Consider the following 14,503-nt stretch of genomic DNA (forward strand, 5'->3'; position numbering starts at 1 on the left):
TGGCAACAGGCACAGGGTCTGAGGCTGCTGAGGTGTCAAGCAGAGAAGTCTGGTAAAGTTGCAGGGTGAAAGGGTGGGCTTGGGGTAGGCTCCCGGCCCCGCCACCTACTCCTCACTGTGCCACCTTCAGCAGCTGACAACCTCCCAGAACCTATTTCCTCACTTGCAAAATGGAGCTCATGGCACCTGCTCTTTGCATACCAAATGTCAGCACAGCAGGAGCTTGGTCAATGTTGGAAGCAGAGGCAGGAGTCGGGGGACTAGGAGATTAGATGACAGTAGTGGTTGCAACGCATTGAGGAGGCACCTGCAGGCCAGTGTGGTGCTCACATCATCTCTTGGCACCCCAAAGGCGCAGAGAGGCCAAGCTGTCTACCCAAGGTCACATTGAGAGTAAGCGGAGTAGGGGACAAGAACCTAGCAGTCAGATGTTGCAGCCCAGGCTGTGTCCACTGCTTGGGAAGCAGGGTCAACTGCAGAGGGCCTTTGAAGGCTGTGCAAAGTCCTGAGCTGGGAGACGCGGCAGTCATCTTAGCGGGTGGCCTGGGCTGCTCAGCCCCAGCCACAGAAGTGGGAGCCCAGTGTGCAGGGCCCCATGGGCATTCGTTCCCCCAGCACTCGCTGGGCACCTGCACGATGGGCAAGCCCTGCTTTAGGTGCTGGGACACAGTGTAAACAAAGTACACAAAAATACCTGACCCCTTAGAACTTACATTCTGGTGGGAGAGAAGATAGGTAAGAAAACAGTAAGATCGAGGTAAATCAGGTAAGAAAATACGGTATGTTAGCTGGTGAGAAGTCCTATGGAGATTAGCAGGGGCGGGGGATGGGGAGGAGGAATGTGGAATTGGAGGTGAGAGGGGGGTGTTGCAATTTAAATACGGAGGCCAGGGAAGCCTTCCCGGAGCTCCCTTTGTCACCCCTTTGGGGGAAGGGCATTAGGCAGAGGGAACAGCAGAGGCCCCAGGGCAGGAGCACACAGTCCCACAACAGCAAGGAGACCTGGGGGCTGGGGAGGAGCAAATGACAGGAGAGTGACAGGAGTTGAGGTGGGAGGTGGGGAGCTGCTAGGCAGGGCCCACACCTGGGTTCTGACTGTGGGAGATGGGAGGGAGGGGCCTGGGAAGGTTTTGAGCAGAAGAGTGACTTGCTGTTTCTAAAGGGTGGCTGGTGGCAGTGGAGGCAGGAGATGAGCAAGAATCCAGTGCCAGAGGAATGTGGCCCAGGCTGGTGGCAGTGGGGGTGGGGGCAGAAACAGATGTGTTCTGCACTGGGGTGGGTGTGAGACAGCAGTTGAGAACTGCAGGCAGCTTTGGCCTGAGCCACGAGAGGGTGTCACTGTCAGCAAGGGAGATCTGTAAGGTGTAGGAGCAGCAGGTTTTGTGGGAATGGCTGGGAGTTTATTTCCAGACATGCTAAGCTGAAGATGCCCATCCAGGTGGAATATGAAACGGGCAGGTGACTATCTGAGCCTGGACTCAGAGAAGAGGATCAGGTTAGAAATATAGATTGTAGCTGGATGTGCTGAAAGTCAGAGGATGGGCTGACCATCAACAAGGCCTGGCACTGAGCTCTGGCCCCTCCCAGGCCAGAAGGTGGGAGTGTCCTGGAGCCCATGACAGGACTCAGGGAGTAGATTGTAGCTGGATGTGCTGAAAGTCAGAGGATGGGCTGACCATCAACAAGGCCTGGCACTGATCTCTGGCCCCTCCCAGGCCAGAAGGTGGGAGTGTCCTGGAGCCCATGACAGGACTCAGGGAGGGTGTGGCTGAGCACAGCAGAGAGGTCGGGGTGACAGAACTGAGCGATGATGGACATGGTTGACGAGTTTGGGGGACATGGTGGGAGAAAGCCTGTTTGCAAGGACAGCAGGTAGAGATCATTCTTCAAGAGGTTTCAATTTGGAGGGGAGCAGAGAAATGGGGCAGGCGCTGGAGGGGTTGTGAACGTTTTTAAAATGGCAGAAATGCTGCAGTGGGGCAAGTGCGTGGTCAGGCTGTGGCCGACAGACACATCACATCCAAACCCACCTGCACATAGAAGCATCCACTATGCTGATGAAAGGCTGGGGGGCCCAGCCGCTGGGGTGATGAGACGCGGCGGAAGGCAGGGTCGAGGTGGGTCCTCTCTGTGTATACACCGGTCACGGGATGCGTTCAAGTGAAGGCTGCAGGCCATCCCACAGAGGGAACCCCTGCGCTGCAGGTAAGTCGAACAGCCCAAGCCTTGGTCCAGAACAAGGGGCACAGGCAGGACTTCAGACTCAATGTGGAATTGCCCAGAATAAGAAACAGTTTAGGCACCTCTTCTTAGCCAGCAGGCAGCCGAACACTGACCCCAACCAACCCCTCTGGTCCTGAGGGAACACACTAGCCAAGGCAAACCTTCTCCTTGTAACGAACTCTTCCTTCTCCTCTTCCTTGAAGGGACCAAGGGAACTGCTGAGCTCATGGGACAGTTTGCCTCCCAAGGACCATTTTCCAGAGCTGCTCAACTTAGGCCCCTGCCACAGCTACTCCTGGAAGGGGCACCAACACACCCTGAGGACACAGCTTGGGGAAGGACAGTTCCATGTGGGGCTGCAGCCCCACAACCAGTACTCTCTCCTCGACCCAGTTTCCCTGGGATGGGGCAGACGCCTGGTGCCAAGAGCAACATGGCTCCTGTTCCGATCAGATGCAGGGAGTTTAGGGCAAGCTGCCTCCCCATCCCCATGTCGAAAATGTTGCACAGCACTGGTATTTGTGTCCTTTTCTGCTTTGGACTTGGATCCAAATTGCTTACTAATGTTGGTTGTTGGCATTTTTTAATGATCCATAACATTGTACAGTTAATTTATATAAGCAGGGCCATATTTAATATTCTGAATTTCAGGGTAGAGATTTCCGTCGCATCTCACACAGCATTAGGTACCGAAGCCCAGCACACAAGCTGGGGGAGCCCTGGCTCTCCTTCGCCTTTTAGCAGGGGCCTCTCCATTCTCTGGACCTCAGATCACTTAGGATAACGAGGCCATGGCCATCTTCATGACACCTCCTCAATGGAGATACTGTTTGCTGTGGATAAAAGTGCACCACACTTTTGCAGAAGGGCGGGAGGGGCGGAGTTAGAGCAGTAGTGCCCCTCCACTGCCCTGGAACCCTCCTCTGCTCCAGGACTGGTGTCGGCTGAGCTGATCAGACCAAGACGTGACCATCTCATGGGAAGAGCAGGGACCCAAAGGGCCCCCGAGTCAGAAATTCTAGTCAGGGAAATAAAATGCCTCCTCCAATCAAAACATCTCAATAAACCATTTTAGTTTAAGAGCACCAATTCTGTGTCTGCTTTCCCTTGCTTCAAGTAAAAAAACTTTTCAGGGGAACAAAGACCAAGCCTCTTATTTAATAGAAAGGGAGCCTGAGGCCCATACAGAGGAAGGGCCGTGGATAGGAACTTGGTCCCTGAGTCCAGCCCTCTTCCCAGGGTGCCACTGATTTTTTCCATGAGAGGAAATTAATGCCACAAATTAAGAAATGAGAAGAAAGAACTAGGACCCAACTGTTGGCCACTTGCAACTTCACATCTGGTCCTGACCTCACAACCTCAGAGACAAGAGCCTCCCGTGAGCTTGGGTGTGAGCAGAGGTGCAGGGGTTGTGGTGGGCTCCAGTGCTGGAGAAAACACTCTTGCCTCTGCCATCACCAGCTGTGGGATCCCAGATGCCTCTCTGGGCCCAGTGCCCTTCCTCCACCTCACAGGTGTCATGAGATTCCCGATTAAAAAAATAAGATGGAGTTGTGCAAAAGCATTTTGTAAAACTAAAACATCTTGCAGTCTGAGGGCTTTAATTATTTTAAATTTTTCCCCCTTAACTGAAACCCTAACCCAAAGAGCCAGTCACTGGAAACTTTCCTGGGTCTGTTTAGGGTCCCCACTCAGGGTCCTGACCTGCCTGCTCCCAAAAATTCAGACTAGAACATGAGGCCATCTGTGACCCACAACTCAAGGGAAGAGCAAGCCCAAGAGCCTGCCCAGCTTTGCCAGCTCTCGGCAGCACAGGCACATACAGTCACACTCAGCAGCTTTGTCCACGGGCCAGCATGCTTGCAAGGTGTTTCAATGACAGCTTTCCACATGAGACCATGTTGTGTCAGTCATGGAAGCTGTCACCTCCACCCCCTTAAAAACATCGTTCTGAAACTATGCCTGGGATTTGCTTCAAAGCAGTCTGAGAGCCAAGCAGGGTGGCAGGAGGGAGACAGGAGACAAGGTTGGCCCCGTGCTAATAACATCATCGTTCAGGTGGATGATGAGTACATGAAGGTTCGCCGTGTTATTCCCTCTACTTTTATAAACAATTGAAATTTTTCATAATTTAAAAAGTGGAAAAAATACTACTTTGCAAAAAACAAAAAGACAATTCTACAAGTTAACAGCAAACTTGCTGGGGAATCTAAAGCAAGGCATCCACACAACTTTGCGGGAAAGGCGACAGGCTGGAGCTCTCCTGAGGGCTTGTGCTGTGTCCTCCACTCAGAGCCTGCGACCCGCTGCAGTCCTGCAGGAAATTACAGCAAAGCCTGCCCTCGCCCCACGGAACTAATCCCTTCAGGCTTCTAGAAAAATTGAGAATAGCCTGTCCAGCCTACTATCTACTTGTAGGGTGCTAAGGGCCCGAGAGACAGGAAGCTAGTCTTGAGGCCTGCCTCATGTGACCTTATTTCTGACAGACATTGTAAGGTTTTATTAGCTGAAACGCCCACACACACCCAGGCCAGGGTGGGGCCCCTGAGCCTCTCTGGTGCCTTCCCACCCGTCACCACATCCATGAGTCTGAGGTTGAATGCAAACGCCTGTGGGGCAGAGATGTGCTAGAAACAACATGACAGCCAGAGTGTAAAGTGAAAAGTAGTAAAAAGTGTCTAGCCAGCCTAAAGCGTCCTGCATTTCAGGGATGAGGACTCTTGCAATGGAATCAGTCCAAGTCTCCACTCTAACTGGCCACCGGGGCCATTGTCTTCTCACACAGCCTGGCCAGGAGCCCTGCCATCTGCAGAAGGGAGCTTACACCTTCTGCTACCCTCATGTGAGTGTATCCAATTTCCTGAAAAAACAAAAAAGAAAAATTTAAATCTGGTTAATAAGTGAGGGAGTTTTTTTTAAATGTGAACTAATGATTTGCTCAAAATTGATACAACGAACTCAAAATACAGTTGGAAAATGAACGCTAAGACATAGTGATTATGTTTAACTAAAGTTCAATTCATTTCCTAAAAGGATGCTATTTCTTCAGAAGATACTGTCAAGAAAATGGAAGAAAAAGAAAAAAAAAAGCCAGGCTGGGAAGAAAATATTTATAAAACATATTTGAACATCTGATAAAGGACATGCATCTAGGATATATACAGAACTCTCAAAACTCAGTAATAAGAAAACAACCCAATTAGAAGTGGGTAGATTTGAATAGATGCTTCATCAGAGATGAGAAGAAAAAGAAAAAAAAAAGCCAGGCTGGGAAGAAAATATTTATAAAACATATTTGAACATCTGATAAAGGACATGCATCTAGAATATATACAGAACTCTCAAAACTCGGTAATAAGAAAACAACCCAATTAGAAGTGGGTAGATTTGAATAGATGCTTCATCAGAGATGATTATGAATGGCAAATAAGCACATGAAAAGATGCTTGACATCATTAGTTATTAGGGAAATGCAAATTAAAGCCACAATGAGATACCCTTATACAGCTATTAGAATAGCTGAAAAAACCCAATTGAGCATTCCATAGGCTAGGATGTCCATCATCTGGAATGCTCACATTGCTGGCAAGAATCCAAAATACTACAGCCACTTTGGAAAACAGTTTGGCAGTTTCTTATAAAATTAAACACACACTTACCATTTGACCAAGCAATCTCACTCCTGGGAATTTACCCAAGAAAAATGAAAACTTATGTTCCCACTCATATGAATTCATGTATGCAAATGTTTATAGTGGCTTTATTCATAGTCACCATAACCTGGAAACCCAAATGTCTTCAGCTGGTGAGCAGGTTAACAAACTGTGGTACAGTCAGTCATACAATGGAACACTACTCAGTGATGAAAAAGGACTGAACACTGATGCATGCAACAGCACCCACAAATCTGAAAGGTACTGAGCTAAGTGACAGAGGCCAGACGCAAAAGCATGATTCTATTTATAGGATATTCTGGAAAATTCTGCCACCACAGAAAACAGATCAGTGGTTTCCAGGAGATTGGGGAGGAGCTGATTTCAAAGGGCACATGAATTTTTCTGGGATGACAATTAATATCTTTTTTTTTTTTTGTCCTTTTTGAGACCAGCCGCACCGCACTCAGCCAGTGAGCGCTGTGAGCGCACCGGTCATCTCTATATAGGATCCGAACCTGCGGCGGGAGTGCTGCTGCGCTCCCAGTGCCACACTCTCCCGAATGCGCCACGGGCTCAGCCCCAATTAATATCTTTGTTGTGGTGGTATTTATACAACTGAAGGCTTTTGCCAACAGAAGGTACCTAAAAGGGTGAATTTTACTCTATGTAAAGTATACCACAATTAATCTGACTAACAGGACTTCTAATGAAGAGAGTCATCCCAAGGGACACTCAGGTCGCTGCCTGCCACAACTGTGAAGCCAACTCTCTGCCCTCAGCATGATCAGCCACCCTTCCTCCCTTTGCTGTCGGGAACACTTTCTGAACAGACCTGTGAGCAAAACAAAGAAAACCACGCCATGGCCCACGTTCTTTCTATATAGGATCCGAACCTGCGGTGGGAGTGCTGCTGCGCTCCCAGTGCCACACTCTCCTGAATGCGCCACGGGCTCAGCCCCAATTAATATCTTTGTTGTGGTGGTATTTATACAACTGAAGGCTTTTGCCAACAGAAGGTACCTAAAAGGGTGAATTTTACTCTATGTAAAGTATACCACAATTAATCTGACTAACAGGACTTCTAATGAAGAGAGTCATCCCAAGGGACGAGTGCGCCACCGGGCCGGCCCTTACTACTTTTTTTTTGACCGGTAACCCTCAGCACAGTGTGGTCCGCACCATGCTCAGCCAGTGAGTGCACCGGCCATCCCCATATAGGATCCGAACCCGCGGCCTCGGCACTACCAGTGCCGCACTCTCCCAAGTGAGCCATGGAGCCGGCCCCAGGTCTACTACTTTTAAACAGGGTGACTCAGTGAAAGGAATTTAGCCTCTCTCAATGACAGTTTTCTCATCTGTAAATTGCACCCAACTCCTAGCATGACTTTAAGAACTAAGTGGAGCAACACATGTAAAGTCCCCAGCAACAGGAGGGCTCCTGCTGCCCTGCTCCAGAAGTGACAGGTGCCTCCTGAACCAGGAGGGGGTGGGCCCAACCTTGTAGGCTTCCTCGATGTTTGTAAAGTCCCCAGCAACAGGAGGGCTCCTGCTGCCCTGCTCCAGGAGTGACAGGTGCCTCCTGAACCAGGAGGGGGTGGGCCCAACCTTGTAGGCTTCCTCGATGTTGGCGTTCACACAATGCTGGATCATCTCCTTCACCAGCAGGGGGTGCGGCTCGTCACAGACCTGACCAAACCGAAAAGAAAGGCGTTGGGTGGGAGGGACCAGCTTGTGGGCAATCTATGTGACCAGCTTCTCAGCTCACTGTTCTCATCAGATTCTCCAGCAACCAGAAAGAAGTCTGGGAAAGTCCCTTTCGCCACCAAAGAAATCACGAAATAGAAAAGCTTCCAACATCATGATTACAAACTTCTCAAACACAAGAGCATTAACAATAAAGCAACCAAGGACCAATAAAAAACCTTCACTCAGGGGCAGCTTTAAAGCCATCTGTCTTAGATCACTTGGGGGATCATTTGCCCAGAACTACTTGTAGCCCACTTAATAATTGAGAGGTCATTTGGGCCATCTGCCCCCGGAACAGAAATCGGCTTTCCCTGCAAAGGGTCCCCCAGCCTCAGTGTGATGAGCTGAAGAGTGTGCTGAGCTGCTCACCACAGGGTGGTGCTGGGTGGCTCAGCTCTCCCTGAGCCCAAGGCAGCCTTGCTGCAGTGCCCTCCACTGGCCTTAGGTTCTGCCTCTGGTGCAATATCGCATCTAAATCTTCCGAACGAATATCCTGGGACGGCATCTATGCCTGTCCTTGTCTTCCCAGTGGAAGCCAAGGAGGCCTCAATGCCTGCTCCACGACAAGAAAGGGCCTTAACTATCAGTTACTAAGTTTAAGTTATTTAAACTATCAGTCATTTAACTATCAGTTACTAAGCAAGTTTCCCTTTCCTAAGTATCTTTGAAAACATGTTCATTGCCAAGGTCTAAACAGATGCTTTTAACACGGCTTTCACTACCCACAAACCTGGTAAGAAACAACTGAAAGCTTGGACAGCCCTACCCAATTTTTACCCAAAGTAAGTAATTTTTACCCCAAAATGGCATTTAGATGCTGACTTGTCAGGGTGTGGTGGCCAGTTTTCAAATGAATTCCCAAAATTTAAATGCTTCCCCAGTGTGGAAGAGTGAGGACTTTTTCCTCAGCCTGGCTTTGGGGAGGACTGCCACCTACCCTTGGTGGGTAGAAAGTGGTGAGCAGGATGCAGTGCTGCAGAAAATCTCCGGGTGTGGGGTCACAAAGCTGCTGAGTGGAACATGCCCGCCGTGCTCCTTCCTGCCATTTAGCAGCCAAGTGACCTCAGACAAGCCACCTGAGCCCAGTTCCTCACCCACAGAGTGACGGTAAGAACATCTCTGTGCAGGGAGGTTGCGGGGACCAGTAAGATGCATCTGAAAGCGCCAGCACCAGGCCTGATGCATCAGTGGTCCTTCCACTGTCCACACCCAGGTGACATTCCAAAGTAAAAGCAGTGACCGGGAAAAAAAAAAAGCTGGAGTAGTGCAAGCTTCCCAGCACCCTCCTCCCAGAGAGGCAAGCCCAGCCCCGTGACAGTGGCTGAGTGTCCCCTGTCTGCCTGCACAGTCTGCTCCTACCCCGCTGGCCACGGCAGGTGAACTGGCAGGTGAACAACTGTTTTGTAGATGGTGGTGCCAAACCGGCTTCTGTACCTTGAACACATTCTCGCTGTTAATAAAGCCAAATCCCGAGAAGGTGGACTGCAGGTTGTTCAGCGCCTGTTGAGGAACATGAACGCGGCAGGGTTGACTTCTAAATCTTTGCCTTTCCTCACCTCTCTTCTTGGGGTCTGAGCAAGGCCACCCTCCCTCCAGGCCTGCTCTCCAGCAGTGCGTAGCCCCAGCAGGGCCAGTCCCATGTCCCCACTCGGCCTAGTCATTGTGCCCAGTCACTTCCCTCGTCCCCCAAACGAGGGGCCCGGCAGGCCCAGGAGGCCGTGTACCTGCCGCATGTCTCCCTGGGCGGTGAAGATGATGGCCTCCAGGCCATCGTCCGTGTACTGCACTTTCTCCTTCTCGATGACATTCAGTAGCCTGGCAAGAATCTGCGCGTCAGTCAGCTTGGTGTAGCGGAGGACAGCACACCGGGACTGAATGGGCTCTGGGCAAAGACAGGCAGAACGTGAGGCCTCCCTGGTGGAGGCTGTGTCACCCTGTCAGACTTTGGTTACCAGGACACAGCTGCATAGTCCACACGGCCCAGCCATGCTGGCGCTGCTCTTCCTGCCAGCAAGCGCTCAAGAGTGACTTGGTAAAACAGGGCTACACTTCAGAATACCAACCAATAAGCAACAAAAGGCCTCAGCCAGCACTGCCCAGCACCCTGGATAGCCACGGCTTGCAGAAGGGGAAATGATCCTGCAGGACAGACAGAGCCACATGTCATGAGCCCTGAGTCCCGGCCAGCCGTGTGGACTTTGGAATCACGGTGCATGTTGGACGACCCTGGATAGCCACGGCTTGCAGAAGGGGAAATGATCCTGCAGGACAGACAGAGCCATATGTCATGAGCCCTGAGTCCCGGCCAGCCGTGTGGACTTTGGAATCACGGTGCATGTTGGACATAAGGCCCTTCTGGGCAGACTATGATTCAGTCAGGCGGGGGCAGAAACGAGACACCTGCACACTTCCATCCTAGCTCCACAGGAGAGTCTGATGCACAGCTGGGCTGAAAACCTCCAGACAGACAAACGCAGGGTCCTGGAACTCTCCTTTACCTTCATGTTAGACTACTACAATCACTTCTCTACTAGGTCCAAACCCTAATTGGTCTCTCTCTGATTCTTCCTCTGTGCTGCTGCCACTGGCCTTCCTAAAAATGCTGTTTTCTTCTTTTAAAAACTTTTTCTTTTTGCTCTTCCAGACCTAAAAATGACACTCTAAACCTAAAAATATTTTACCTGTCACCTCTTCCTGTAAGGATAACCCTTCGACAGTCCCCTAATACCAACTCTCCCATATGGTCCAGACTCTTATCCTGGTACCTAAACTCTTCTGCAAACCTCACCTTTCTCTCTCTTAAACCCACGTCTGTTCCTCGTCTCCCCTGGAACAAGACAATTCTGCCCTCTCCTGGTGGGCTCTCCACCGAGGATGACCTCTTTCCCAGTGTCTTCCTGTCTAAACCACAACCGTCTTTCAGTGCACCTTGCAAACCTACCTCCTTGTGTAGCCTGGCCCGATCACCCCAGACTGAAGTGGCCTCTCTCTGCTTTGTTCTCACACACGATTTCAAGAAACACCTACTCCTATTAATCTAGTTGCAGAAAACAAGCCATCCCCCCTCAGTGTGTGGATGCAGTGGTTGGAAACCATGCAGGCAACGGGAGTCCATTGAAGGTGCAGCAGCAGAGGGGCAGGGGCAGATTTGCTCTTAGATGACCCTGGAGGCCATCTGGTGACTCAGGTGCAAGAGAAGCCCAGGGAACACTGCACCCATCGAGGGGAGAGAGAGACAGACCACAAGCTTGGGGTGAGGGAAGGAGGGGTGGGAGCTTGAGACACTGCTGAAGCAGGAGGACTTTGGATGTGATTCTGTCAACAGGCTGGCTGCGGTGGTGAGCAAAGAACTTGGGGTGACACAGACCTTCCTAGCTGGGGGAGTCACCTCTCCTTTTCTTGTGGGAGCTCCTGGGAGGCAGGGGCTGAGCCTCAGGCAGATTTGTAGCTTCCAGCTTACACAGTGGACATATGTACATATGCCTTGCATATAGCGGCTGCTCTGCACATAAATGGTGCTCAGTGTTTGCCAAATGGATGAGACCTCTTAAAAGAGCAGCTTTCTACACAGGTAGTCCATTTCAACTTATTTGAAATCAGGAAGCTTCACAACTGAACTTCATTTACATATTTAATTACATTACGCTTAGGAACTGGAGCTTGTATCTAAAAGCAATTAATATTCAAACTACATCAGAAATTTCCTTTAGTAGGTTTTTCTCTCTTGAGAAGTACCAAAAGCTTAATGCACAGAATTTAAATAAGTGTCAGATCAGGCAGCCATGGCCTTCCTCAAAGAAAGTACACTTCTCTCTTAAGTGGTATGACTCTAGGAGGAAAAGTTTCAAAAATCAACTCAGCAGGAATTGGATCATGATCCACTTCCTCTAAAGCAAAGATAAATTTCTTTAAGGCTTTCACTTACCTGTTTGCTATATCCCCTTAGACAATTAAAATAATCAGAATGCTGAATGTATCAGAAAAATTAATCTCATGAAAAGGGAAGGTCAGAGCTTTCTCCACCAACAACTGCAGTTTCAAATCACTAAACAACCTTGCTAAAGCACAGCCCTCTGCCAGCTACATCTCGGGGTGGGGGTGGGTCTGTAAGTATAACACCACTCCTGCCCTAAAAGATCTGTCTTTGGTTAGAGTGCAACCTTATAACTACAAGGCCATGGGTTCGAATCCCCATACCTACCAGCTGCCCCACAAAAAAGAATTCCTGGCAACACTGAGAGCCCTGCAGAGGCTGGAAACAGCATCTGGGGGCCTCCCATTTGGTGAAGTGCTTGTCTGCAACAGCGCACAGGCCTAGGTGGAGAAAGGGAAGTCAGAAGGATGAGCTCATACAGTGGGGCTCAGCAGGGCTCAGCAGGGCACAAGGAAGGCGAGGACAATGGGACAGACAGGAAAGCCATGGGACAGGGTAGAGAGAGAGCATGCAGGTGGGCATGCAGTCTGCATCACAAAGGGAAGGGCGTGCAGCCAGCAGGAAGCCACGGGCCTGTGGAGCACTGCTGAGATGGGAAGGCACAGAGCACCAGGACACAGACAGGCTCCCGGGAGGGAGAGCTGGAAGGACCAACTCTGAGGTCAGAGAGAAGACTTCAGAGGTGTACCACGTGAAAAGGAGAGGCAATTCCTGGTGATAACAAAGCTCAGTGCACAGATACAGTCTGTGCCAAGTGCACACAGCACAAGAAAAGTGTAAGAGTGTATTTGGTGAGGAACAGTGATGACGACACTGTGCACAACACATCAAAAACGGCACATGTGCCTGAGAGAGCGCAAAGGTCAGACAGACCTGGGATTCCAGTCCCAGCTCTTCCGCTTGCTATGTGACTTTGGGCAAACTACTCAACCTCTCTGAGCTCCTGTTTTCTAATATGTAAAGTGATGCTAATAATACCTCCTCACAGAATCGCAAAAGATTAAAAAACTGAGTACATTTTGAAATGATAAATGTATACAATTTTTATTCGTCAATTAAAAAAAAATTGAAATAAAAAATTGACTATCCAGTGCTTGGCCCATGGTAGGCAATCAAAAAGTCGCAAAAGATTAAAAAACTGAGTACATTTTGAAATGATAAATGTATACAATTTTTATTCGTCAATTTAAAAAAATTGAAATAAAAAATTGACTATCCAGTGCTTGGCCCATGGTAGGCAATCAAAAAGTCTCTGCTCTTCTGCTGCTAAGCAGCCAAAGTGAGCACTATGTGAACCAGCCACTCAGAGCCACACTCACCTATGATTTTGTCCGAAGCATTACAAGCAAGAGCAAAGCGAGTTGTTTTGGAGTAGATTTCCATGGTTCTCCTCAAGGCTTGCTGGGCTCCATCAGTCATGCTGAAAAGAAAACACAAGGAGGCAGGTGGCAACTGGGATTCAGGGCCCGGTGGACACAAATCCCTCCTTCTACAATAACCCAGGACATAGGATATGTCTAATGTCCTGGACAAGGGTCTCAAACTAGGCAGGCCACCCCACTAATGCTAAAACCCACAAGCTGCTCTCTCAAAGACTGCCCAAACAGTATTTTTGCTTAACAGCATCCAAGAACAATCCTTAAGTGAAATTCACAAAAATCACCCCTCACAGTGGCTGCCAGCACATGTGCAGGAATCAGTACTCTCTTCAGCTCCTTTATTATATAAAACTCAAGAGTCATAACATCATCTGCCAACTTTTCCAATGGAACCCAGGGAACCTTGAGCTCAGCCTCTCCAGGACCCCGTGTGGGCCTCACACAGGCAGGCTGCCCACAGGTGCCAAAGCCGAGGCCCTGCAGCCAGGCTGCCTGGGCCCCACCTGCAGCTCTATCACATGCTAGTTGTGGAACACAGGGCAAGTTATTGGAACCTCAGTGTCACCACCCGTAAGATAGAGATAATGATACTGCCTTCTTAGAGGCTTGTGATGACAATTAAGTGAGATCATAACACATGAAGTGTTTGGCAGAATGCCTGGCATATTGTAAATAAACATGTAAGTGTTCAATAAATGTTAGCTTCTATAAATAATGTTACAGTAAAATGGTTAAGGCACATACTATGGAATATAAAGTAACTATTAAAAACTACGTTCAGGGCTGGCCCATGGCTCACTTGGGAGAGTGTGGTGCTGATAATACCAAGGCCACAGGTTCGGATCCCATATAGGGATGGCCGGTTACCTAACTGGGTGAGTGTGGTGCTGACAACACCAAGTCAAGGGTTAAGATCCCCTTACCGGTCATCTTAAAAAAAAAAAAAAACAAAACTATGTTCACAAGACCCAGAACACAAAAATTATATATATTATGATCTCAACTATATAAAAATGAATAGTGTAGAAAAAGAGAAAAAAATAAAACAAACTATTAATATTTTCTAAATTTTCTTCAAAGAAAAGTTACAGCTATATCTTTTTGAATGTGACTTAAAACTGTTCATTTATATTGGTGACAAGTGCACAACATTGTGAACCTGCTAAATGCCACTGAATTGTATACTCTGAAGTAATTAAAATGGTAAATTTTCTGTGTATTTAACCACGATAAAAAAAATTTCATTTAAATAATTCATGTAAGTTTTGCTGAAACAAACATTAACCAACTGCCTTAGACGAATGTAAGTTACCTAATAAAGATAAGGTTTAAGGCACAGGCCCCTATTACGCTGCTTTTTGAAGACACAATAAGCAAATCTACCACAAAAGTGCTTTTTCTCGTGATTTAACAGAATCCAATAAGAATTTAGAGATCAAAGTCAAAACATATTTGGCAAAGCAAAGCACTCTACCTGTAGTGGACTGAATTATGTCCCCCCAAAACTACTGAAGCTTGAATTGTCTCCCAAGATTTATGTATTAGAAACTTGGCCCCCACTGTGA

At 48.6% G+C, this 14,503-nt stretch overlaps 2 protein-coding genes across 2 annotated transcripts in view; one reads left to right on the forward strand and one right to left on the reverse strand.

The window, feature by feature from the left end:
- LAT2 (linker for activation of T cells family, member 2) overlaps positions 1 to 3,308 on the forward strand; it is a 10,678-nt gene extending 7,370 nt beyond the window's left edge. Inside the window, exon 12 of the mRNA XM_008570780.1 lies at positions 2,427 to 3,308. The gene's annotated coding sequence lies outside the window, so the exon portion shown is untranslated. The remainder of the gene's footprint in view (positions 1 to 2,426) is intronic.
- A 479-nt stretch (positions 3,309 to 3,787) lies between these two features.
- RFC2 (replication factor C (activator 1) 2, 40kDa) overlaps positions 3,788 to 14,503 on the reverse strand; it is a 17,019-nt gene continuing 6,303 nt past the window's right edge. Inside the window, exons 6-10 of the mRNA XM_008570793.1 lie at positions 12,879 to 12,979; positions 9,350 to 9,507; positions 9,060 to 9,125; positions 7,322 to 7,565; positions 3,788 to 5,112 (exon numbers count right to left, since the gene is read on the reverse strand). Of these exons, the coding sequence (XP_008569015.1) occupies positions 4,973 to 5,112; positions 7,322 to 7,565; positions 9,060 to 9,125; positions 9,350 to 9,507; positions 12,879 to 12,979 (709 nt within the window). The 3' untranslated portion in view covers positions 3,788 to 4,972. The remainder of the gene's footprint in view (positions 5,113 to 7,321; positions 7,566 to 9,059; positions 9,126 to 9,349; positions 9,508 to 12,878; positions 12,980 to 14,503) is intronic.

The sequence above is a fragment of the Galeopterus variegatus genome, unplaced genomic scaffold (assembly GCF_000696425.1).
Source record: "Galeopterus variegatus unplaced genomic scaffold, G_variegatus-3.0.2 Scaffold631, whole genome shotgun sequence".
Taxonomy (NCBI): Eukaryota; Metazoa; Chordata; class Mammalia; order Dermoptera; family Cynocephalidae; genus Galeopterus; species Galeopterus variegatus.